Source organism: Chiroxiphia lanceolata, unplaced genomic scaffold (genome assembly GCF_009829145.1).
Source record: "Chiroxiphia lanceolata isolate bChiLan1 unplaced genomic scaffold, bChiLan1.pri scaffold_59_arrow_ctg1, whole genome shotgun sequence".
Taxonomy (NCBI): Eukaryota; Metazoa; Chordata; class Aves; order Passeriformes; family Pipridae; genus Chiroxiphia; species Chiroxiphia lanceolata.
This window is the reverse complement of record NW_022476527.1, coordinates 114,229-135,091: the sequence shown is the minus strand read 5'-3', so window position 1 is coordinate 135,091 and position 20,863 is coordinate 114,229. Positions and strand designations below refer to the sequence as shown.

The 20,863-nt window shown below is 73.7% G+C and overlaps 5 protein-coding genes across 6 annotated transcripts in view; 2 read left to right on the top strand and 3 right to left on the bottom strand.

The window, feature by feature from the left end:
- Window positions 1-2,472, bottom strand: part of SLC17A7 (solute carrier family 17 member 7) — a 3,106-nt gene extending 634 nt beyond the window's left edge. Inside the window, exons 1-2 of the mRNA XM_032677400.1 lie at window positions 1,780-2,472; window positions 285-645 (exon numbers count right to left, since the gene is read on the bottom strand). Coding sequence (XP_032533291.1) covers window positions 285-645; window positions 1,780-1,841 — 423 coding nt within the window. The 5' untranslated portion in view covers window positions 1,842-2,472. The remainder of the gene's footprint in view (window positions 1-284; window positions 646-1,779) is intronic.
- A 576-nt stretch (window positions 2,473-3,048) lies between these two features.
- PIH1D1 (PIH1 domain containing 1) lies at window positions 3,049-7,574 on the bottom strand. Of its 2 annotated transcripts, XM_032677407.1 has the most exons (11): window positions 7,495-7,574; window positions 6,475-6,573; window positions 6,325-6,388; window positions 5,745-5,936; window positions 4,999-5,060; window positions 4,795-4,879; window positions 4,220-4,313; window positions 4,112-4,141; window positions 3,923-4,013; window positions 3,262-3,408; window positions 3,049-3,173 (listed from the first exon to the last, which is right to left on the bottom strand). In XM_032677407.1, the coding sequence occupies exons 2-11, from the start codon at window positions 6,568-6,570 to the stop codon at window positions 3,141-3,143; spliced, it is 894 nt and encodes a 297-aa protein (XP_032533298.1). In that variant the 5' UTR covers window positions 6,571-6,573; window positions 7,495-7,574; the 3' UTR covers window positions 3,049-3,140. The 2 variants fall into 2 exon arrangements, with proteins under 2 accessions (XP_032533298.1, XP_032533299.1); XM_032677408.1 differs by lacking the exon at window positions 7,495-7,574 and having other exon boundaries at window positions 3,923-4,026; window positions 4,125-4,141; window positions 6,475-6,705.
- Window positions 7,516-14,599, top strand: ALDH16A1 (aldehyde dehydrogenase 16 family member A1). The gene is made up of 17 exons (XM_032677404.1): window positions 7,516-7,711; window positions 8,322-8,424; window positions 8,959-9,085; window positions 9,254-9,435; window positions 9,514-9,591; window positions 10,182-10,381; window positions 10,470-10,625; window positions 10,712-10,903; window positions 11,317-11,412; window positions 11,503-11,639; window positions 11,710-11,803; window positions 12,289-12,350; window positions 12,546-12,629; window positions 12,722-12,905; window positions 13,339-13,515; window positions 14,060-14,191; window positions 14,345-14,599. The coding sequence occupies exons 1-17, from the start codon at window positions 7,556-7,558 to the stop codon at window positions 14,498-14,500; spliced, it is 2,316 nt and encodes a 771-aa protein (XP_032533295.1). The 5' UTR covers window positions 7,516-7,555; the 3' UTR covers window positions 14,501-14,599.
- A 400-nt stretch (window positions 14,600-14,999) lies between these two features.
- FLT3LG (fms related receptor tyrosine kinase 3 ligand) lies at window positions 15,000-17,395 on the top strand. Its single transcript, XM_032677444.1, has 7 exons — window positions 15,000-15,089; window positions 15,203-15,304; window positions 15,614-15,667; window positions 15,793-15,936; window positions 16,379-16,711; window positions 17,063-17,132; window positions 17,237-17,395. The coding sequence occupies exons 1-6, from the start codon at window positions 15,060-15,062 to the stop codon at window positions 17,102-17,104; spliced, it is 705 nt and encodes a 234-aa protein (XP_032533335.1). The 5' UTR covers window positions 15,000-15,059; the 3' UTR covers window positions 17,105-17,132; window positions 17,237-17,395.
- Window positions 17,396-17,568: 173 nt separating this feature from the next.
- On the bottom strand, window positions 17,569-20,726 carry KASH5 (KASH domain containing 5). Its single transcript, XM_032677438.1, has 13 exons — window positions 20,442-20,726; window positions 20,179-20,359; window positions 19,985-20,049; window positions 19,827-19,899; window positions 19,585-19,725; window positions 19,381-19,498; window positions 19,230-19,280; window positions 19,052-19,129; window positions 18,893-18,949; window positions 18,735-18,794; window positions 18,386-18,450; window positions 17,934-17,994; window positions 17,569-17,848 (listed from the first exon to the last, which is right to left on the bottom strand). Exons 2-13 carry the CDS (start codon window positions 20,211-20,213, stop codon window positions 17,612-17,614), a joined length of 1,041 nt encoding a protein of 346 aa, XP_032533329.1. The 5' UTR covers window positions 20,214-20,359; window positions 20,442-20,726; the 3' UTR covers window positions 17,569-17,611.
- Between the last annotated feature and the right edge of the window lie 137 nt (window positions 20,727-20,863).

Genomic DNA, 20,863 nt, shown 5'->3' with positions numbered 1-20,863 from the left:
TGACCCCATACCTGCCCGAGTGCCCTGTTGACCATGCTGACCCCACACCTGCCCAGGTGCCCCATTGACCATGCTGACCCCATGACCCCACTGCCCCCATACCTGCCCAGGTGCCCCGTTGACCATGCTGACCCCATGACCCTGCTGACCCCATACCTGCACATAACCCAGCTGCCCCCGTACCTGCCCGGGTGCCCCACTGACCATGCTGACCCCATACCTGCCCGTGACCCCGGTGACCCCATACCTGCCTGGGGGTCCCGTTGACCATGCTGCCCCCGTACCTGCCCGGGTGCCCCGTTGACCATGCTGACCCCATTGACCATGCTGACCCCATGACCCCACTGACCCCGTACCTGCCCGGGTGCCCCGTTGACCATGCTGACCCCATGACCCCACTGACCCCGTACCTGCCCGGGTGCCCCGTTGACCATGCTGACCACGGCCACGCCCAGGTTGCAGCGGATGCCGAAGCTGATGCAGAAGCCGATGCCGCAGAGGATGGCGATGCCGTAGCGCCGGGGCAGCCCGCAGAACGTGCAGTCCACCACGGGGGGACGGGGCACGCTCGGGGTGCCCCCCCCGGACCCACCCCCCGAGCTCAGCTCCAGGCCCTCGGCATCGTCCTGCCGCCGCTCCAGGAACCTGGGGGACGGGGATATGGGGGGTCACGGGGGGGCTGGGGTCACCCCGGGGCCTGGAGCATCCCCAGGGCCCCCTGTGACCCCCCCCAGACTCAGAGCCCCCCCTCCCCATATCCCCAGAGCCCCCTGTGCCCCCCCCAGACTCAGAGCCCCCCCTCCCCATGTCCCCAGACCCCCCTGTGCCCCCCCCAGACTCAGAGCCCCCCCTCCCCATGTCCCCAGAGCCCCCTGTGCCCCCCCCAGACTCACAGCCCCCCTACCCCATGTCCCCAGACCCCCCTGTGCCCCCCCAGACTCAGAGCCCCCCCTCCCCATGTCCCCAGAGCCCCCTGTGCCCCCCCCAGACTCACGGCCCCCCCTCCCCATGTCCCCAGAGCCCCCTGTGCCCCCCCCAGACTCACAGCCCCCCCTTCCCATGTCCCCAGACCCCCCTGTGCCCCCCCAGACTCAGAGCCCCCCCTCCCCATGTCCCCAGACCCCCCTGTGCCCCCCCAGACTCACAGCCCCCCCTCCCCGTGTCCCCAGAGCCCCCTGTGCCCCCCCTGGGCCTCCTGGTCCCCCTCCCCATGTCCCCAGAGCCCCCTGTGCCCCCCCCAGACTCACGGCCCCCCCTCCCCATGTCCCCAGACCCCCCCAGCCCGGTTGTCCCCGTGTCCTTCCCCGCTGCCCCCCCCCCACGTCCCCGTGTCCCCCCCCGGGCTCCCCCCCCGCGGCGGTAGCAGCAGATTAAGGGCTGTAAATCCGGGGCCCCGGGGGTGGACGGGGACACGGACACGCACACGCGTGGGATGGACACGCACACGCGTGTGGCGGACACGCGTGGGCCGGGCGGGGTCGGGCCCGGGCGTGTGGGAGCCCCCGGCCCTGCTGTGCCCCCCCCGAGCCCCCCTGTGCCCCCCAAACCCCCGTGGGCTCCATCCCGCTCACACCTGTGTCACTGGGGGGGGTCAGGGGCCGGGGGGGCACAGAGGGGGTGCCCCACACGGGGACACGGGGACAGGAACCCCCCCGACCCCCCCGGCCCGGGGCAGTGCCAGGGAGCAGAATCAACCCCCCCCCATCTCCCGGGTGCTTTGTGACCCCCAAACATGCCCCAGCCCCCTGAGACCCCCCTCCCCACGCCCCGGGGACTCACCTGTGCAGGCGGCCCAGCCCGGCCCCCACCTGGCGCCGGAATTCCTCCTTGTTGAACTGCATGGCAGCTCAGGGCACCATGACCCCACGGACACCCCGCTGACCCCCCCTCCCCTGACCCCCCCCCAGCACCTGGGGGTCCCCCCGACACCTGGGTCCCCCCCCTCCCCGGGACGCCTGGGGGTCCCCCCTCCCCACGGCCCCCGATGTCGGGGCCGCTCCCTGGGGCTCCCGGGGCCTTTCTCCTCCTCCCGGGGAGCTCTGGGAGCCCCCCCGGGCCCCCCCCCGCCGCCGGCTCAGAGCTAAATCCCCCCAATCCCCCCCTGCGTGGGCTGAGCCCCCCCACACCGCGGGAGGGGGGGGTGTCCGGGGCCTCAGGGTTCGGCCAATCGCACGCCAGGGTCCGATTTGCCCTTTATTGGGGGGTTTTGTACAAAAAAGGGTCTGGGGGCCATCCAGGGGCAGTGTCCGGGCTGTGCCAGGAGGAGTCCAGGACTGGCCCAAGGGGACCCTGGGGGGTCTCAGGGTGTCCCTGAGGGGTGTCCAGGGGGTCCCAGAGAGGGGTCTGGGGGGGGCTCCTGGAGGGAATGACCACGGGGTCCCACAGGGGGGTCCAGGGGGTCCTGAGGAGTGTCCAGGGGGTCCCGAGGGGTGTCCTGGGGGTGTCCTGGGGGTCCTGAGGGGTGTCCAGGGGGTCCCGAGGGGTGTCCTGGGGGTGTCCTGGGGGTCCTGAGGGGTGTCCGGGGGGTCCCGGGGGGGTCCTGGGGGTCCTGAGGGGTGTCCTGGGGGTCTCAAGGGGTGTCCGGGGGGTGTCTGGGGGGTGTCTGGGGGGTCCCAAGGGGTGTCCTGGGGGTCCCGGAGGGTGTCTGGGGGGTCCCGAGGGGGTCCTGAGGGTCCCGAGGGGTGTCTGGGAGGTCCTGAGGGGTGTCCAGGGGGTCCCAGGGGGTGTCCAGGAGGTCCCGGGGGTATCCAGGGGGTCCTGGGGGTATCCAGGGAGTCCTGGGGGGTGTCCGGGGGGTCCCGGGGACTGTCCGGGGTGTCCCTGAGGGGTCCCGGGGGTCTCGAGGGGTGTCCGGGGGGTCCCGGGGGGGTCCTGGGGGTGTCATGAGGGGTGTCCTGGGGGTCTCAAGGGGTGTCCGGGGTGTCCGGGGGGTGTCTAGGGGGTCCTGAGGGGGTCCCAAGGGGTGTCCTGGGTGTCCCAAGGGGTGTCTGGGGGGTCCTGGGGGGTCCCAGGGGGTGTCCTGGGTGTCCCGAGGGGTGTCCTGGGTGTCCTGGGTGTCCCGAGGGGTGTCCTGGGGGTCCCGGGGTGTCCCGAGGGGTGTCCGGGGGGTCCCGGGGGGTCCCGGGGGGGTTCCGGGTCCCTCAGGCCCGGAGCGGCACCGTCACCGTGAGCACCTGCAGGGGGCGGTAAGGGGTCAGGGGGCGTGTCCCACGCGGGGCGGAAGGGGGCGTGCCCCTCGGCCGTTGCCATGGCAGCCGTTACCTTGGAGCGGCGGTGGAAGCGCGCGCGGCCGCGCGCGGGGTCGGCGGGGCGGGGCAGCCCCAGCTCCAGCAGCGCGGCGCCCCCTGGCGGCCGGCACAGCACCAGCCGCTCCTCGCTCAGCCCGAGCCACAGAGACCCCGCCCCCTCCTAGGCGGGGCAAGGGGCGGGGTCAGGGGGACACGCCCACTGACCCCCGACCCCTCCCCGCGTCCTAAAACACCCCCCCCGGGGTCCCAAAAACCCGACCCCTCCTTCAGGGGAACACCCCCCCCCAGGACCAGGGACCCCCCCCAAAACCCAGCCCCCAGTGACCCCCACACACCCCCAGTGCCCTCCAGCACCCCCCAAGTGCCCCCTTAACCCCCCCAGCCCCCTCCAATTCTCCCCCTTGTCCCCCCTTAGCCCCCATGCTCCCGCACATCCCCCAAGTGCCCCCTTAACCCCCCCAGCCCCCTCGAATTCCCCCCCCTTAGCCCCATTGCCCCCCCACACCCCAATGCCCCTCCAGCACCCCCAAGTACCCCCTTAACCCCCCCAGCCCCCTCGAATTCCCCCCCTTGTTCCCCCTTAGCCCCCATGCCCCCCCCACCCCAGTGCCCCCCCAGCACCCCCCACGTGCCCCCCTCGCCCCCGTTCAGCCCCCCCGTTGCCCCCCACTCACAATTTCGGGCAGGAGGACTCGCGCCTGCAGCACCTCCGGGTGCTGGGCCGAGGGTTCAGCCACCACCACGAACTGGGGGGGCTCTGTGGGGCTGGGGGGGGACACACAGAGGTCAGGCCAAGGGGGTCCAGGGGCTCCTGGGGCGCTGGGGGGGGGGGTCCCGTCCCCACTGGGTCCCCAAAGTCCCACCTGTGGGGTGTCAGTGGCTCCGGGGGGGACCTGAGGGAGGAGGCAGGTCAGAGAGGGGTGATGACAGCTGGGGGGGTCCCCAGGGGGGTCCCGGGGGTCTCCGCTCACCCCTGGAGCTCCTGGATGCGGGGCTGGGGCCGGGCCCGGATGTTCTGGGCCGAGATGGAGCCCAGGAACCTGCGGTTCTTCAGCACCCGCCAGCCTGGGGGGCACAGGGGGTCACGGGGGGGAAGGAGACCCCCCACAACCTCCTCTGATCCCCCCACAGCCCCCTCTGATCCCCCCACAGCCCCCTCTGATCCCCCCACAGCCCCCTCTGATCCCCTCACAGCCCCCTCTGATCCCCCCACAGCCCCCTCTGATCTCCCCACAGCCCCCTCTGATCCCCCCACAGCCCCCTCTGATCTCCCCATAACCCACTCTGATCCCCCCACAACCTCCTCTGATCCCCCCCCAGTCCCCCTCTGACCCCTCACTACCCCCCCTTCCTCTCTCTTTCCCCCATTCCCAATTCCCCATTATCCCCCACCCCAACCCTCCCAGTTCCCCCCTAATGCCCCCAGTCCACCCCAATGCCTCCCCCAGCCCCCTCCCAGTCTCACCAGTCCCCTCCAGTGCCTCCCCCAGTCCCCTCCCAGTCTCACCAGTCCCCTCCAGTGCCCCCCAGTCCCCCCCAGTCTCACCAGTCAGCTCCAGTTCCACCCCGTACTTCTCCGACAGCCCCTCCATGGCCACGGTCAGGAAGAACTCCAGGTACAAGGGGTCGCTCTGGGGGGGTCGGGGGGGGTAAATCAGGGCCCCCAGCTCCCCCTCGAGCCCCCCAGCTCCCCCTCGAGCCCCCAGCTCCCCCTCGAGCCCCCCCACCCCCCTCCCAAGCGTCCCCTCACCTGGAGGGTCCGGAAGAACCCCGAGTTCACGACCACGTCGTAGGCGGTGCAGCCGCGGCCTCCTGGGGGGCAGGGGGGGCTCAGGGGGGGCTCAGAGGGGAACTGGGGGGGCAGGGAGGGCTCAGGGGGCGATTGGGGGGGCATGGGGGGCTCAGAGGGGAACTGGGGGGTCAGGGGGGGCTCAGGGAGGAACTGGGGGGGCAGAGGGGGCTCAGGGAGGAACTGGGGGGAGAGGGGGGGCTCAGAGGGGAACTGGGGGGACAGGAGGGGTTCAGGGAGGAGCTGGGGGGGCAGAGGGGGGTCAGGGAGGAGCTGGGGGGACAGGGGGGGCTCAGAGGGGAACTGGGGGGGCAGGGGGGGCTCAGGAAGGAATTGGGGGGGCAGGGGGGGCTCAGGGAGGAACTGGGGGGTAGGAGGGGGTCAGAGGGGGACTGGGGGGGTGGGGGGGGTCAGAGGGGAACTGGGGGGGTGGGGGGGGTCAGAGGGGAACAGGGGGGGCAGAGGGGGTTCAGAGGGGAACTGGGGGGCCAGGAGGGGTTCAGGGAGGAACTGGGGGGGCAGAGGGGCTCAGATGGGAATAGGGGGGGCAGGGGGTGCTCAGGGAGGAGCTGGGGGGGCAGGGGGGGCTCAGAGGGGAACTGGGGGGCCAGGAGGGGTTCAGGGAGGAGCTGGGGGGGCAGGGGGTGCTCAGGGAGGAGCTGGGGGGCCTGGGAGGGCTCAGGGGGCGATTGGGGGGGGTCTCTCACCGCGGTCCAGCTCGGCGTGGGGCTCCCCCAGGCTCATGGGGATCCGGAAGGCGCCGTCGGGGCCGGGGGGGTCCTGGAGGAGCCGCTGGAGGCCGGGGGGGGACAGGGCAGGGGGAGGGGGCACCTCCCCCGAGTGACAAACGTTCACAAACACCTTGTCCCCCGTCGCCGTGCGGGTCTTCACACACAGCCCTGGGCAAGGGGAGGGGAGGGGGGGGTCAGGGCACCGCTCTGGGACCCCCCCGAACCCTCTCTGAGCCCCTCAACCCCCCCAATGAGACCCCCAAACCCCCTCGAATCCTTCCAACCCTCCCTGAGCCCCTCAACCCCCCAATGAGACCCCCAAACGCCCCCGAATCCCTCCAACCCTCCCTGAGCCCCTCAACCCCCCCAATGAGACCCCCAAACCCCCTGGAATCCCTCCAACCCTCCCTGAGCCCTCCCACCTCCCAACAACCCGCTCTGAGAAGCCCGCAAAGCCCCCCCAAGCCCTCCCCCCCCCTTGAGATCCCCCAAAGCCCCATTGAGACCCCCAAGCCCCCCCCCCCAGAGCCCCCCAATCCCCCCCCACGCCCCTCACCCGGCTGGGGGGTGACAGCGCGGGCGGGGCCGGCGGGCGGGGGCTCCTCATGGGCCGGGGTCACCTGCGGGGGGGGAACGGGGGGGTCAGGAGCGGGGTCAGGAGCGGGGACCCCCCGCCCGGGATCCCCCCCATCCTCCCGGGACCCACCTGCAGCAGGAGCCGCCGCAGGGCCCCCTCCTCCTCCTCCTCCTCCTCCGCCCCCAGCTCGGCCGAGAGCAGCGAGGGGTCCGTGGGGGGGTCCATGGGCTGGGGGGGAAACGGGGGGGCCAGAGGGGAGCACAGCGACTCCCGACCCCGCCGCGCCCGGGCTGCCCCTCAGGACCCCAGAGACCCCTCAGGACCCCCAGAGACCCCTCAGGACCCCCAGAGACCCCCCGGGACCCCCAGAGACCCCCCGGGACCCCCAGAGACCCCTCAGGGTCCCCAGAAACCCCTCAGGACCCCCGGGACCCCTCAGGACCCCCAGATCCATCTCGTGCCCCCTCGTACCCCCGCGAGAACCCCCAGAGACCCCTCAGAACCCCCCTCGTGCCCCCCAGAGACCCCTCAGGGACCCCAGACCCCCTTCGTGCCCCCCCAGACCCTCCAGAGACCCCAGAGACCCCTCAGGACCCCCAGACCCCCTTCGTGCCCCCGCGAGAACCCCCCGAGACCCCCAGAGACCTCTCAAGACCCCCAGACCCCCCTCGTGCCCCCTCGGGACCCCCCAGAGACCCCTCAGGGACCCCAGACCCCCTTCGTGCCCCCGCGAGAACCCCCCGAGACCTCTCAAGACCCCCAGACCCCCCTCGTGCCCCCTCAGGACCCCCCAGAGACCCCCCAGGACCCCCAGACCCCCCTCGTGCCCGCCCGAGACCCCTCAGGACCCCCAGACCTCCCTCGTGCCCCCTCGGGACCCCCCAGAGACCCCCCAGGACCCCTAGACCCCCCTCGTGACCCCCCAGAGACCTCTCAGGACCCCCAGACCCCCCTCGTGCCCCCCCCGGACCCCCCCGAGACCCCTCAGGACCCCCAGACCTCCCTCGTGCCCCCCCAGACCCCCCAGAGACCCCTCAGGACCCCCAGACCCCCCTCGTGCCCCCCCGAGACCCCTCAGGAGCCCCAGACCCCCTTCATGCCCCCTCGGGACCCCCCAGAGCCCCCCCAGGACCCCTCTCTCCCCCGTACCTGCCGCTCCGGCCACTTCCGCTTCCGGCGGGGCCGCTCTGCCCCCCCCGGCCCCGTCTCGATGGTCCCCGCGGGGGCCGCTCTGCTCCTCCGGCGCCGTCTCTGTGCTCCCGCGGCGGCGATGGCGGCGCTGGCGGCGCTGGGACCCCCCTCGGTCGCCGCGATCTTCGACACGATGGAGGAGGGTCCGACCCCCGGCGGGGACCGGGCGGGGGAGGTGAGGGGGGGCCTGGGGAAGCTCGGGGGGGGCGTGGGAGTCCCGAGGGGGGGCCCTTGGGGGGGCCCGGGGGGGCTCGTGGGGGGGCGTGGGGGGGGCGTGGAGAGCTGGGGTGGTCCTGGAGGGCTGGGAGGGGGTTTGGGGGGGGGGGGCTGGGGAGCTGGGGGGGGCACGGGGGGGTCCTCAGGTCACAACTGGGGCTGGGGGAGGCAGTGGGGGGGAGCTGGGGGCGGGTTTTGGGGTCGGGGGGTTTGAAGGGGAGACCCTGGGGAGGGATCCTGGGGGGCACTGGGGGGGCCTTGGGGGGGTCCTGGTGAGCTTTGGGGGCGGGAAGGGTGAGGGGGTGCCCCTGTGGGGGGGGACAGTGGGGGGAGCTGGGGCGGGTTTTGGGGTCGGGAGGTTTGGAGGGCGAGCCCTGGGAAGGGGTCCTGGGGAGGGGTCCTGGGGGGCACTGGGGGGGCCGGGGGTGGTCCCTGGTCAGTGGGGGGGTCAAAGTGCGGGGCCCCACCCGAGGCCAAAGGTCGTTTTTGGGGCCTGAGCGTGACCAGGGTCCATCCCCCCCCCCCCGGTTTGGACCGGGGGTCCCAGCGATGTCCGGGCCCCCCCCCAGGCGTGGCTGGAGTCCCACGGGCGCTGCCTCGGACACTTCGTGGGGGGGACGTGGCTGAAACCACCGGGACGGAGGAGACTCGAGAGCCGGGGGGGCACTGACGGTGAGGGGGGGCTCTGGGGGGGGGCACTGAGGGGGGCTCTGGGGGGGGGCACTGAGGGGGGGGTCTGGGGGACGGAGAGGGGGTAGGGGAGAAGTTGGAGGTCAGAGGTCAGGGACAGGGCGGGGGATTGGGGGTCAGGAGTCAGAGGTCAGGGGACGGGGCGGGGTCAAGGATTGGGGGTCAGGGGTCAGGGGTTGGGGGGAGGCCAAGGTCAGGGGTCAGGATCACAGGTCAGGGGTCAGGGTCACAACTCAGACTCAGGGATCGAAGTCACAGGTCAGGGGTCAGGGTCACAGGTCAAGGGTTGAGGTCACAGGTCAGGGGTCAGGGTCAGCACGGGGTCACAGGTTGGACTCAGGGGTCAGGCCCAGGGTCACAGGCCAGAGTCAGGTGGCCAGGTCACAGGTCAGGGGTCAGGGTCACAGTTCAGGGGTTAGGGTCACAGGTCAGAGTCAGGTGGTCAGGTCACAGGTCAGGGGTCCAAGTCACAGGTCAGGGGTCAGGGGTCAGGGCTCACCCCCCTGTGCCCCCCAGGCCGTGCCGTGGCCTCGGTGCCGGACGGGGACGGCTCCGACGTGGCCGCGGCCGTGGGGGCGGCGGCGGCGGCGGCCGAGGAGTGGGGGCGGCGGGGGGGGCCCCAGCGGGGGCAGAGCCTGCACAGGTGAGTCCTGGGGACCCCCCCGTGTCCCCCCCAACCCCCCTGTGCCCCTCCCGTGTCCCCCCCCAGTGCCCAGTGCCCACCCCTGTGTCCCCCCCACGCCCCTCCCTGCCCAATGTCCCCCCCCGTAGCCCCCCCGGTGCCCCCACGTGCCCCTCCGTGCCCCCCCAGGCTGGCACTGACCCTGGAGGGGCCCCGCGGGGGGGCCCTGGGGGGGCTGCTGTCCCTTTTTGGGGGGCGGCCCCTGCGCCGGACCCTCGGGGCCGACCTGGACCTGGCGCTGCGGCTGCTGCGGGCGGCGGCGGGGGGGGCTCAGCTGGGCCCCCCCGGCCTGGAGGGTTGGACCCCCCTCGGTGAGTGTCCCCCTGACCCCCCCCGGGGCCCCCTGACCCCTTTGGACCCCCCCTGACCCCCCCCCCGTGCTGTCCCAGGGGTGGTGGCCGTGGTCGTGGCCGGGCCCTGCTCGGTGCCGGCCCTGCTCTGGAAACTGGGGCCCGTCCTGGCCATGGGTGAGTTGGGGGGCACGGGGGGGCCAGGGGGGGCTCTGGGGACATGGGGGGGCCCTGGGGGCAAGGGGGGACTCTGGGGACATGGGGGGGTCCTGGGGGCAAGGGGGGACTCTGGGGACATGGGGGAGACTCCGGGGACAAGGGGGGACCCAGGGATCTGTGCAGGGGTCCCAAGTGTTTTGGAGGTCTCAGGGGTCTGTGTGGAGATCCTAGGAGTCCATGTAGAGGTCCCGGGTGTTTTGGGGGTCCCAGGGGTCCGTGTGGGGGTCCCAGGTATTTTGGAGGTCCCGGGTTGTCCGTGTGGGGGTCCTGGGTGTTTTGGGGGTCCCAGGGGTCCATGTGGGGGTCCCAGGTGCTTTGGGGGTCCCAAGGATCTGTGCAGGGGTCCCGGGTGTTTTGGGGGTCCCAGGAGCCCATATGGGGATCCCAGGAGTCCATGTAGAGGTCCCGAGTGTTTTGGGGATCCCAGGAGTCTGTGTGGAGGTCTCGGCTGTTTTGGGGGTCCCAGGGGTCCGTGTGGGGGTCCCGAGTGTTTTGGGGGTCCCAGGGGTCCATGCAGGGGTCCCAGGTGTTCCGGGGGGTCTCTGCAGGGAACACGGTGCTGGTGCTGTGCCCCCCCGAGGCGGCCCCCCCGCTGCTGTACCTGGGGGAGCTGAGTGGGGAGGGGGGGGCTCTGCCCCCCGGGGTCCTCAACGTGGTCACGGGCCCCCTCCCCGAGCTGTGCCGCGCCCTCCGCGCCCACCCGGCCATCGCCACCGTCAGCGCCGTCACCTTCCTCGGCGCCCCACAGGTACCGGGCTGGGGAGCGGGGGGTCCCGAGCGAGGCTGGGGGGGGGTCCTCGTGCCCCCCACATCCCCACGCGTGTGTCCTCCCCCAGGAGCAGGTGCAGGGCCTGGTCTGGGGGTCCCCGTGCCGGGGGCCGCGGTTGGGGTGGGCCCGGGGGGGCCGCGTCGTCGTGGTGGTGCTGGACTCGGCCGACCTGGATGGCGCCGCCGCCGCCATCGCGGGGGCCGCGGGGACCCCCCCGGCGCTGGTGAGTCTCGGGGGGGCTCACGGGGGGGCCCGGGGGGCTTCCAGGAGCGCCCCGGGGGGCTCCCTGACCCCTGCCCGCGCCCACAGTTCCCCTGGGGGGGCTGCGTGGTGCTGGCCCAGGAGGGGGTCCTGGCGCCGCTGGAGCGGCGGCTCCGGGCCCGGCTCGGGGGGCTGCGGGTCGGAGACCCCCTGGACCCCGGCACCGACATGGGGCCGCTGCCCCCCACGGCCCCACACCCCCGGGAGCTGGTGGAGGCGGCGCGCGAGGAGGGGGCTGAGGTGAGTGGGGAGGGAGGGATTTTGGGGGGGATTCGGGGGGGATCGAGGTGAGGGGAGACCCAGAGGGGGGACGTGAGGGGCCCAGAATGAAGGAGGAGGGGGGGCCACGGGGACATCGGGGTGACAGGAGGGGTCGGGGGGGTTGAGGGAAGGGGACGTGGTGTCACCTGGGGGGTTCCCGGACATTGGGGTTCCCCTGGGGGGGGAATTTGGGAGATTTTGGCCATGGGGGTGCCCGGGGGGTGGGGTTTGGGGGTTCCTGGGTGTTGGGGGTCTCTCAGGGGACACTTTGGGGGTTCCTGCCCCTCGGGGTCTCCTGGGGATGGAGTTTGGGGGTTCCTGGCCGTTGGGGGGGTTGGAGTTTGGGGTTCTTTGGCCAGCAGGTTCCCTGTGTGTGTGTGTCCCCCCCCCAGGTTTTCCAGCCGCTGCCGCCGCCGCCGGGGGGTCATTTCTACCCCCCCACCCTGATCACGGGGGTCGCCCCCACCTCGTGCTGCCTGCGGGAGCCGGTGGGTGCCCCGGGGGAGGGAGGGAGGGAGGGGGGTCAGGGGCTCGGGTGCCGTTTGGGGGTCTCCTGACGCGCCCCCCGTGCCCCCCAGGCCGCGGGGCCGGTGCTGGTGCTGCTCCCCGTGCGCTCCCCCCGCGAGGCCGCGGCCGTGGCCTCGGCCCTGCCCCTCACGGCCGCCGCCGCCGTCTGGGCCCAGGACGTCACCGCGGCCCTGGACACGGCCGAGAGGTCAGTGGGACCCCCGAGACCCCCCCCGCGACACCCCCCAACCCCAAATGCCTGAGCTGTGCCCCCACAGGCTGCCCCAGGGGCTCGTGTGGCTCAACGAGCTGAACCTGCTGGACCCGAGCGGGGGCTGCGCCGCGGGGGACGGGGAGACCACCCTGGAGGAGGTGTGGGGGGGGTCTCGAGTGGTTTGGGGGGCGTAGAGGGGTTGGGGGGGCTCAAAAGGGGGCTGTGGAGGGCTCTGGTCCCACTAAGGAAGTCCCACTGCCTTTTACAGCCCCCCACCCTGAGGGGCTGGTGAGGAGGGAGCTGAGGTGAGGGGGGATGTGGGGGGGCCGTGAGGGAGGGGGATATGGTGTCTGTTGGGGGGTTCTTGGATGTTGGGGTCCCCTGGGAGGAGTTTGGGGGTACCTGGATGGGAGGGAGTCCCAAGTGGGGTCAGAGGGGCCATGGAGGGGCTGGGGGGGGGTGGAGAGGACGTGGCGGGGCTTGGGGTTTCCTGGGGGCATCCTGAGCAGTTTTGGGGTCAGTGGAGGAGCTGGGGGGAGCTGAAAGGGGCTGGGGGGAGCCCCAGACAGGTTTTGGGGTGGTTCCCTGGGGCTGGCGGGGTCTTGTACCCTTACAGACGGGTTGAGGCCCCTCCCAACTCCAGGCACTACGGGAGTTCGGACGCTCCCCTTGGGAAGAGCCCCCCGAGCTGGAAGAGCCCTTCAGGTACCTCCTGCCCTTCCTGAGGGCCCCCCCAGCCCCAGCAATGCCCCCCCAGCCTCAGCAATGCCCCCCCAGCCCCAGCAATGCCCCCTGCCCCTCTGAGCCCCCCCAGCCCCAGCAATGCCCCCCCAGCCCCAGCAATGCCCCCCCAGCCTCAGCAATGCCCCCTGCCCCTCTGAGCCCCCCCGTCTGCCCCAGCCCCAGCCCGGAGGAGGCCGCGCCGGACCCCAAGGACGCCGAGCTCGCCGGGGCCGTGGCGGCCGCCCGCGCTGCCGCCTCGGGGTGAGTCACAGGGGGTGGCGTGGGGGGGTTTTGGGGAGGGGGATTTCGGACCCCAACCCCCCCCTTCTGTGTTTTTGTGCCCCCCCCCACAGGTGGGGGCGGCTGCCGGGGCTGTCGCGGGCCCGGGTGCTGCGGGGGGCGGCGGCGGCGCTGGGGGGGACGGGCGGGACCCCCGGAGGTGACGGCGACGGCGACGACAGTGACGACGACGGGCACCTGCAGGGGGCGCTGCTGCGCTGGGCGGCGCACGCGGAGCGGATGGGCGGGGCCGTGCAGGTGGGCGGGGCCGTGCAGGTGGGCGGGGCCTGCGCTGGTGGTGGGTGGGGCCATATGGATGGGTGGGGCCTGTGTGGGTGGAAGGTGGATCTGTGTGGATGGGTGGGGCTTGTGCGGGTGGGGCCATGTGAATGGGCGGGGCCCGTGCGGGTGGTGGGTGGGGCCGTATGGATGGGTGGGGCCTCTGTGGGAAGTGGGAGGGGCCAGGTGGGCTGGGTGGGAGGGGCCTGGAGGGGCGGGGCCGTGTGGGAGGGCGGAGCCTGAGGATTCAAGTGGGCAGGAGTGGCTGAGGGGCAATGGGGGGCGGGGCCAGGCAGCTGTGGGCAGGATCACACAGTAGTAGGTGGAGCTTGGTACTGCAGGGGGTGGGGCTAAATGTGACAGGGGTGTGGTCTCACAGAGGGCGTGACCAACACGCCCTCTGACCCCCCAGGAGGTGCCCGGGGGTCGGGCCCTGGTGATGAGGAGGCCGCTGGGCGTGGTGGGCGTGGTCTGGTCCTGGCACTGCCCCTGGTTGCTGGAGCTCCTCCTCCCCGCGCTGGCGCTCGGCAACAGCGTCGTGGTGGTGGCCCCGCCCCGCGGTGCCAGGGCCGCTCTGCGCCTGCGCCAGGTGGGGACCCCCGGATGGACCCCCCCCGTGACCCCCCCGGGCACCCCGGGAACACCCAGAACCCGCCCCGTTCCCTCCCCGTTGGGACCCCCCCAGGCCCGCCCGTGTGCCCACCCTGCAGCCCCCCCCATGTGCCCACCCTGCAGCCCCCCTGTGTGGCCCTTACAGCCCCTCACGTGGGGACCCCCCATGTGCCCCCCCAGGACCCCCCATGTGCTCCCTGTGCCCCCCTACGTGTCCCCCCGGGACCCCTACGTGCCCCTTGCATCATTCCAGAACCCCTCAAGACCCTCCATCAGCCCCCCCGACCCTTTCTGGGTGTCCCCACAGGAACCCCCCCATGCCCCTTCTGGGATTTCCTCTTCTTCCCCCAGAAACCCCCCGTGGACCCCCCCAGAGCTCCCCGGACCTCCCCAGGAGCCCCCCAGGACCCCCCTTGTGACCCTCCCTGGCTCCCTTGGGCTCCCCACCCCGTCCCCTTTCCCCCCCCGAGCCCCCCAGGCCCCCGTCCCCTCCGGTGACAGCCCCTCCCCTGTGTCCCCAGGTCCTGGTGGCTGCGGGGCTGCCCGGGGGGGCCCTGGCAGTGCTGCCACGGGGGTCCTGGGGGTCCCGGGAGTCCGGGGCCAGACTGGCCCGACAGCACCCGGATGGGCTGTGGTTCTGCAGGGGAGACCCGGTGAGTGGGGACGGGGGGTGAGGGGGCTGCAGTGGGCAGCAAACCCCGCTGCTGGGGGTCCCTGCGGCACCGGGGGGGTGCCCAGCGATGGGGGTGCCCCCGGCCGTGGGGGTCTGTCCCCCCCTCACCCGGCACTGCCTCCCCCCCTCCCAGGACTGGGCCTCGGCCGTGAGCGTCCCCCGCGTGTGGGGGGTCCCGGGGGGGCTCCTGAGGGCTCCGGGGCAGGACCCCCCCCCCGGCGCCGTGCGAGAGCTGGAGCTGCACTGCACCCGCCCCCAGTGCCTCTGGGTGCCGGGGGGGGCACCCTGAGCCCCCCCCAGAGCCCTCCCAAAAACCTCTGGTGGTCTCTGACCTCGCACTGTGACCCCCGCCCTGCGGCCCCCCCCCAATAAACCTCCTCCCGCCGCAGCCCGTGTCGTGTCTCTGCCTGTGAGGGGGGTGCTGGGGGCATCCCGGGGGTCTCGGGGGGATCCCGGGGGCTCTCGACGGGGGGTCTCAGGGGTGGGGGGGCCGCCCCGCCCCCGCACGTGCCCGGACGCGCAGCCCCCCCCCCGCTCGAAGCAGCCGCACCCAGAGCTCGGCGGGGCCGTGCGGGGGGGGGGGGGTCCCGGCCGGCGGAGCCCCCTCGGGAGCGGGCGGGGGTCCCCCGGGGTGAGGGGTGGGGGAGGCCGGGAGTGCCCCCGGGGGGGCGGGGGAGGGTCCCGGTCGCTTTGGGTGCCCCCCGCCTTTCCTGGGTCCTGCCCCCGCCACGGTCCCACTTTCGCTTTCGGCGGCGGCGGCGGCTCCGCCGCGGCCCGAGGGGGTCCCGGGGGGCCCTGTGGGGGGGGGGTCTCGGGTCCCGGCGCGCCCCCCCCAGCTCGGCACCGCCATGGACTCACCCCCCGCCGGCTCCGCTCTGGTAAGTGGGGTCCGTCCCCGGCCCCTTCGCGTGCCCCCCGCACCCCCCGCACCCCTCTGGGATCCCCGCGAGACCCCCTCGGGACCACCAGCCCTCCCCCGGTGCCCCCCCAGGTCCCGCTCCTGCTCCTTCTGGCCGTGCCCCCCCCCGGCAGCTGCTGCTCCTTCAGCTTTAACCCCGTCAGCAGCACCTTCGGCACCCACCTGAACAAGCTGGTGAGACTCCCCCCCCTCCCCGGGGCTGCCCTGCCCTCCCCGAGACCCCCCGGACCTTCGGGACCCCTCAAACCCCTCCGGGATCCCACGGACCCTTTACGGGACCTCGGGCACCGCTCTGAGACCCAAAGGATTCCCCGGGACCCGTCCCCTGCCCCAACATCCCGAACTCCTTCATTTCCCGGTGGAAACCCCTCCCTGGGTCCCGAAAACCCCCTGACCCCCCACCCTCACGGGTCATTTGGGACCCCCCGAGCCCCCCCCCCACACTCTGGGCTCTCTTTGGGGACCCCCCGACCCCTCCCGCAGACCCCCTGGCTGCTCCTCGACTACCCCGTGGCAATGCCCAGCAACCTGGAGCCGGTGAGCGAGACCCCCCCCTCCCCCGGGACCCCCGACCCCCAACTCCCGCACCCCCCTGACGTCCCCCCACCCACCCAACCCCTGACCTGTGTCCCCCCCCTCCCCGGCCCCCCCCGGCCCCCCAGGACAGCGGCTGCTCCCCGCTGTGGGGGCTGCACTTCGGGGCGGCGGCGCTGCGGCGCATGCGGGGGGTGGCGGGGCAGGACTTGGCCCCCCTGCTCAGCACCCTCCTCGCCCACCTCAGCTTCGTGGCCGAGTGCCACATCCAGGTCAGCGGGGGGCTCTGGGGAGGGTCCCTGGGGGGGTCCTCCCCAGGGACTGGGGGTCCTGAGAGAGAGGGGGGGGCTGCTGGGAGGTTCCGGGGGGGAGTTATGGGGACTCTGATGGGGGTGGGGGGTCCCCAGGGGGCTCTGGGGACCCTGCAGGGGTTGGGGGGGTTCTCTGGGGAGTTCACAATAATTCTGGGGGGGTCTCCGAGGGGTCTGGGGACCCTGCAGGGGTTGGGGGGGTCTCTGGGGAGTTCACAATAACTCGGGGGGGGTCTCCGAGGGGCTCTGGGGACCCTGCAGGGGTTGGGGGGTTCTCTGGGGTATCTTGGAGGGGGGGTCACCAGGCAGGGCCGTGGGAGCTCTGGGGTCGGCATCCCCCAGGGAGGGGGGGGGCGAGGAGGGGTTTGGGGTCCTCGGGGGGCTCCCGTGACAACCCCCCCAGGACCCCCAGGGCTGCGTCCGCCTGGAGACGGTGAACGTGTCGCGGCTGCTCGAGACCCTCGGGCGGGACCTGGGGCAGCTCCGGGGGAGACCCCCCCACTTCCCCGGCTGCTCCCGCCTGCGCTGCCGCCCCGGGACCGCCCCGGGACCCCCGAGGGACCCCCGAGGGACCCCCCCGCTGACCACCCCCGCCGTGCAGCTCGAGGGGGCCCTGGGGGCCAGGCAGGGCCCTCCCCCCCCCCGCGGCCACGGGCTGGTGCTGCTGGGGGGGCTCGGGGGGACCCTGGGCCTGGCGGCGGCAGCCTGGGTGCTGTGGAGGAGGCCCTGCGGCCAGGTGGGGCACGGGGGCACTGGGGGGCACTGGGGATGCTGGGGGGCACTGGGGATGCTGGGGGGCACTGGGGACACTGGGGGGCACTGAGGGAGGTGAGGGCACTGGGAGCACTGGGAGCACTGGGAGCACTGGGAGCACTGGGAGTGCTGGGTGTGTTGGGGACACTGGGGGCACTGAGGGTGGTGGGTGTGTTGGGGGCACTGGGGGGTACTGGGAAGCACTGGGGATGCTGGGGGGCACTGAGGGCAGTGAGGGCACTGGGAGCACAGGGGGTGCTGGGTGTGTTGGGGACAGTGGTGACACTGGGGGCACTGGGGGTGTCGGGTGTGCCCCCCCCTCAGTGCCCCCCAGCCCTCCCAGGGGCCCCCGATGTCGGAGCAGGACGGGACCTGAGCGGCTGAGCAGGAGCTGGGGACAGACAGACACAGGTACTGGGGACAGACACAGGTACTGGGGGGTGTCCCTGGGGCCACCCCGGGGGGACGAGCTCTCTGGGGGGCAGAGGCCTCACCCCCTGCCCCCCTTCAGGCTGGCCTGAGCCACTGGCGACCCAGGAGAGGGGGACCCCCCCAGTGCCCCCCAGGAAGCCCCGGGGGGGCTGCAACAGGACCTCGTGGAGCCACGGGGAGCAGGGCCCCACCCCGGCCCCCCGCGAGGCCCATAAAGCTGCTGTTGAGCCCCTGACTCTGAGCCTGCTCTGGGGGAACTGGGAGGAGAGGGACGAGCCTGTGGGACCCGGGGGGCGGGGTGGGTACACACTGGGGAGGGTGGGTACACACTGGGGGGGGGGGTGGGTACACACTGGGGGGGGGGGGTGGGTACACACTGGGGTGGGTACATGGGAGGGGGGGCTGTGCTGGCACCGTCCTGCCCGACAGGTCTTTATTGGGGGAGAGGGGCTCACAGGGGTGGGGGTCTCCGGTGGCGCAGCTGGGGCTGGGGCCAGCGGGGGGGTAGGAGGTAGAGCAGGGCCAGCAGGGCCAGCAGTGTCAGTGCCCACGGTGCCCACAGTGATGCCCATGGGGCCGGTGGCCGGGCTGGCTCCTCGCTGCTCCCCGCCGGGGCTCCGGGCACCGCTGGCCCTGAGCCCTCCTCCTCCTCCTCCTCCTCCTCCTCCTGCTCCGTGTCCCCTGTCCCCTGGGCAGGGCAGTGGGCCGGGGGTCATACGGGGGGGTCAGTGGCTCTGGAGAGCCCACAGGGCCCCCGGTGCCCCCTCCCTTACCCGGCTCGGTGCCGCCGTGGCCGCGATGTCCGTGGCCTGGTCAAGGGGGCACCAGGGGCGCCTGCGGGAGGAAGAGGAGGGGGGTGAGGGTGAGGAGCAGGAGCGGGAGCAGGCGGTGGCACCAGTGGATCACCCCCCCTTCTGCCAGACCCACTTTTGGCCCTTTCCTCCCCATTTCTGAGCCCTGGGAGCGCTGGGAAGGCTGAAGTGCTCCGGGGCTGGGCTGCCGGCCAGCCGGGATGCCGCACGGCCCCGAGGAGCCGGAGCTGGGCTGGCGTGTCCCCATCCCCTCCCCAGCCCCGTGTCCCCCCCGGCCCCGTGTCCCCATCCCCTCCCCAGCCCCGTGTCCCCCCCGGCCCCGTGTCCCCATCCCCTCCCCGGCCCCGTGTCCCCATCCCCTCCCCAGCCCTGTGTCCCCATCCCCTCCCCGTGTCCCCCCCGGCCCCACATACATGGCCCAGGCGTCCCTCATCCGGCCCAGCTGCTGCCGCAGCTGCATCGTCTCCAGCCGCAATTCCTGGGGGGAAAAAGGGCGTTTTTCAGCCTGCACGATGGGCAGCTCGGGCAGCCTCTGCCCCTGACCCCCAGAGACAGTGGCCACCATGGGGGTCTGCTGTAGCCCAGGGGCTCCCTGTCCCCCCAAGGGCTCCCTGTCCCCCCAGGGGCTCCCTGTCCCCCCAAGGGCTCCCTGTCCCCCCAGGGGCTCCCTGTCCCCCCAAGGGCTCCCTGTCCCCTCAGGGGCTCCCTGTCCCCCCAGGGGCTCCCTGTCCCCCCGAGGGGCTGGCTCTGGACGTGCCGTACCTGCACCGCCCGGTCGTACTCCTCCAGTGCCCCCGCCAGCTCCTGCGCCCGCCGCCCCGCCTGTGGAACGGGCCCAGCGTGAGGGGCTGCGGGGGGGCCCGGGGGCGGCTCTGGGGGTGGCAGCCGAGGCGGTGGCAGCGTCCCCGGGCAGCGCTCACCTGGGCGAGGGCGGCGTCCCGGGCGGAGAGGAGCGCGGTGCCACGGCAGAGCTGGGCCTGGGCGGAGGGGAGGGGACAGGGACCCGCCTCGTTGGCACGTAACGCGGTCCCCGGCACCGGCGGGGAGGCAGGGCCGCTGTGGCCACCACCAGCACTTACCTCCAGGTCTGCCACGCGGGCCGTCTGCGCCTGGATCTGCTCCCGCAGCCCCTGGCCCTCGGCGAGCAGCCGCTGGTTCTGCTCGCGGCAAAACCGGGCTGGGGTTCACCGCGGCGCCATCCCGGACCCATCCCAGACCCTGGATGCCGCCAGGGCAGCCCCTCGGCCCCGGCCTCACCTCCTCCTGGAGCCCCTCGGCCCGCAAGCACAGGCTCCGCTGCTCCTTCTCCTGGGAACGACGGGTGCGGGGATGTGAGCCAGGGGGGCTGCAGCCAGGGTGTGGCAGCCGTCAGGGTGTGGCAGCCCCACGCCTCGGCCGCGCCGCTCACCATGTGCCGCGCCTGCCGCCGGAGCTCGCCGTTCTCCTCCTCCAGCCCCTTCGCCACGGCCTTCAGGTCCTCCAGCTCCTCGGCGGCCGCCCTGGCCTGCTCCAGCGCCTGCCGGCTGCTGCCGGGGGGCAAAGGGGCACGGAGGTGCTTCGGCGTCCCCGCAGCGCCCCGGCCAGAAGCCACCGCCCGGCGCCGGCTCCGCACCTCCGCAGCTGAGCCTGGAGCTGGGCCGTCTCCTCGGCCAGGCGGGCGTTCAGCTCCTCGGCCAGCTCGGCGTCCCGCTGCAGCTTCGTGTTGTGGGCGGCCAGCTGCCTGGCACGGCTGCGCAGCCCGGCGGCCTCGGCGCTGCCGGGGAGTCCCACCGGTCCGGGGGTGCTCCGAGGCTGGGGGCGAGCCCAGCCCCAGAGCACGGCCAGGGTCGGGACGTCCCCAAGGCCGACACTTACGGGCTGGTGACGTCCCTGTCGCCGCTGCCACCCTGGAGCTGGGCGGCTGCCAGGGCTGCATGCCCATCCTCCTCTGTGGGGCAGGGACACGGGGGATCGCCCTGGTGTCCCCACTGTGGCCCCCAACCCTGATTTCCCTTTCCCACACTGACACCCACCAGCCAGTGCCGGTCTGGGCTCGCTGCTCTCCGTGTCCTCCTGCTCCTCACCAAGCCACGCGCTCCTGCGGGGACAGGGAGCCATCCGTGGGCACGTGGGGGGACCGGCACTGACCCGTCCTGCTGGCCCTGGCACTGACCCGTCCTCCCACACCGACCCGTCCTCCCACACTGCCCTGGCCCCCGTGACTGACCCGTCCTGCCGACACGCCGCGATCCAGGTGCCCATGGCCGCGCGGAACCGGGGCAGGTCCAGCGCGGCCCCCGAGGCCGCGGGGTCCAGCGCCCGCCGCAGCGCCCGCAGCCGCCCCTCGTGCCCGCTGTGCCCCGTCACCGCCGCCACGTACTCGACCACCCGCTGCGGCAGCACCGACCCTGCGGCGGGCGGCGGGTCAGTCAGGCCCGGGGGGGGGGTTTGGCCCCGGCCCACCCGGCCCGGGGGGGTTTGTCCGTCCACCTGTGTGCTCGGGGTCACAGGCGGCGAAGGTGCAGTCGAGGGCGAACTCGTCCGAGCAGCCGCTCTGGGCCGGGGCTGGGGGGACAGGGGGGGTCGTGAGGGGTCCCGGCTCCTCACCCCCACCCCCCACCCCCCACCCCCGGGCCCTCACGGCCCCCACCCGGCAGCGGCCCGGCGGCTCCCGGGGCGCAGGGACCCTCCGCAGCCATCGCGGGGGTTCCGTCGGGGGTCCCCCCGTGCCCCGGGGGCGCGGTTTGGGGTCGGGGTGTGCAGTTTTGGGGTCGGGGTGTGCAGTTTTGGGGTCGGGGTGTGCAGTTTTTGGGGTCCCGGGGGGGCCTGGGGGGGGGAATCGCCTCACGGCGGGGAGGGGGCGGGGCCTGGCGCGAGCCGTTCCCGCCCAGAGGGAGGAAGGGGCGGGGCCA

Coding starts and splice junctions, on each gene's coding strand:
- PIH1D1 (XM_032677407.1), bottom strand. CDS start 6,570: ATGGACCCCCCCACGGACCCCTCGCTGCTCTCGGCCGAGCTGGGGGCG. Junction 5,937..6,324: donor CGCTGTCACCCCCCAGCCGG/GTGAGGGGCGTG, acceptor CCCCTTGCCCAG/GGCTGTGTGTGAAGACCCGC. Junction 4,880..4,998: donor GGTTCTTCCGGACCCTCCAG/GTGAGGGGACGC, acceptor CGACCCCCCCAG/AGCGACCCCTTGTACCTGGA.
- ALDH16A1 (XM_032677404.1), top strand. CDS start 7,556: ATGGTCCCCGCGGGGGCCGCTCTGCTCCTCCGGCGCCGTCTCTGTGCT. Junction 10,626..10,711: donor CGGGGACCCCCCCGGCGCTG/GTGAGTCTCGGG, acceptor CCGCGCCCACAG/TTCCCCTGGGGGGGCTGCGT. Junction 12,906..13,338: donor GGATGGGCGGGGCCGTGCAG/GTGGGCGGGGCC, acceptor CTGACCCCCCAG/GAGGTGCCCGGGGGTCGGGC.
- FLT3LG (XM_032677444.1), top strand. CDS start 15,060: ATGGACTCACCCCCCGCCGGCTCCGCTCTG. Junction 15,090..15,202: donor CCCCCGCCGGCTCCGCTCTG/GTAAGTGGGGTC, acceptor GTGCCCCCCCAG/GTCCCGCTCCTGCTCCTTCT. Junction 15,937..16,378: donor TGGCCGAGTGCCACATCCAG/GTCAGCGGGGGG, acceptor CAACCCCCCCAG/GACCCCCAGGGCTGCGTCCG.
- KASH5 (XM_032677438.1), bottom strand. CDS start 20,213: ATGGGCACCTGGATCGCGGCGTGTCGGCAGGACGG. Junction 19,499..19,584: donor CTCCAGGCTCAGCTGCGGAG/GTGCGGAGCCGG, acceptor GCCCCCCGGCAG/CAGCCGGCAGGCGCTGGAGC. Junction 18,451..18,734: donor AGTACGACCGGGCGGTGCAG/GTACGGCACGTC, acceptor TTTTCCCCCCAG/GAATTGCGGCTGGAGACGAT.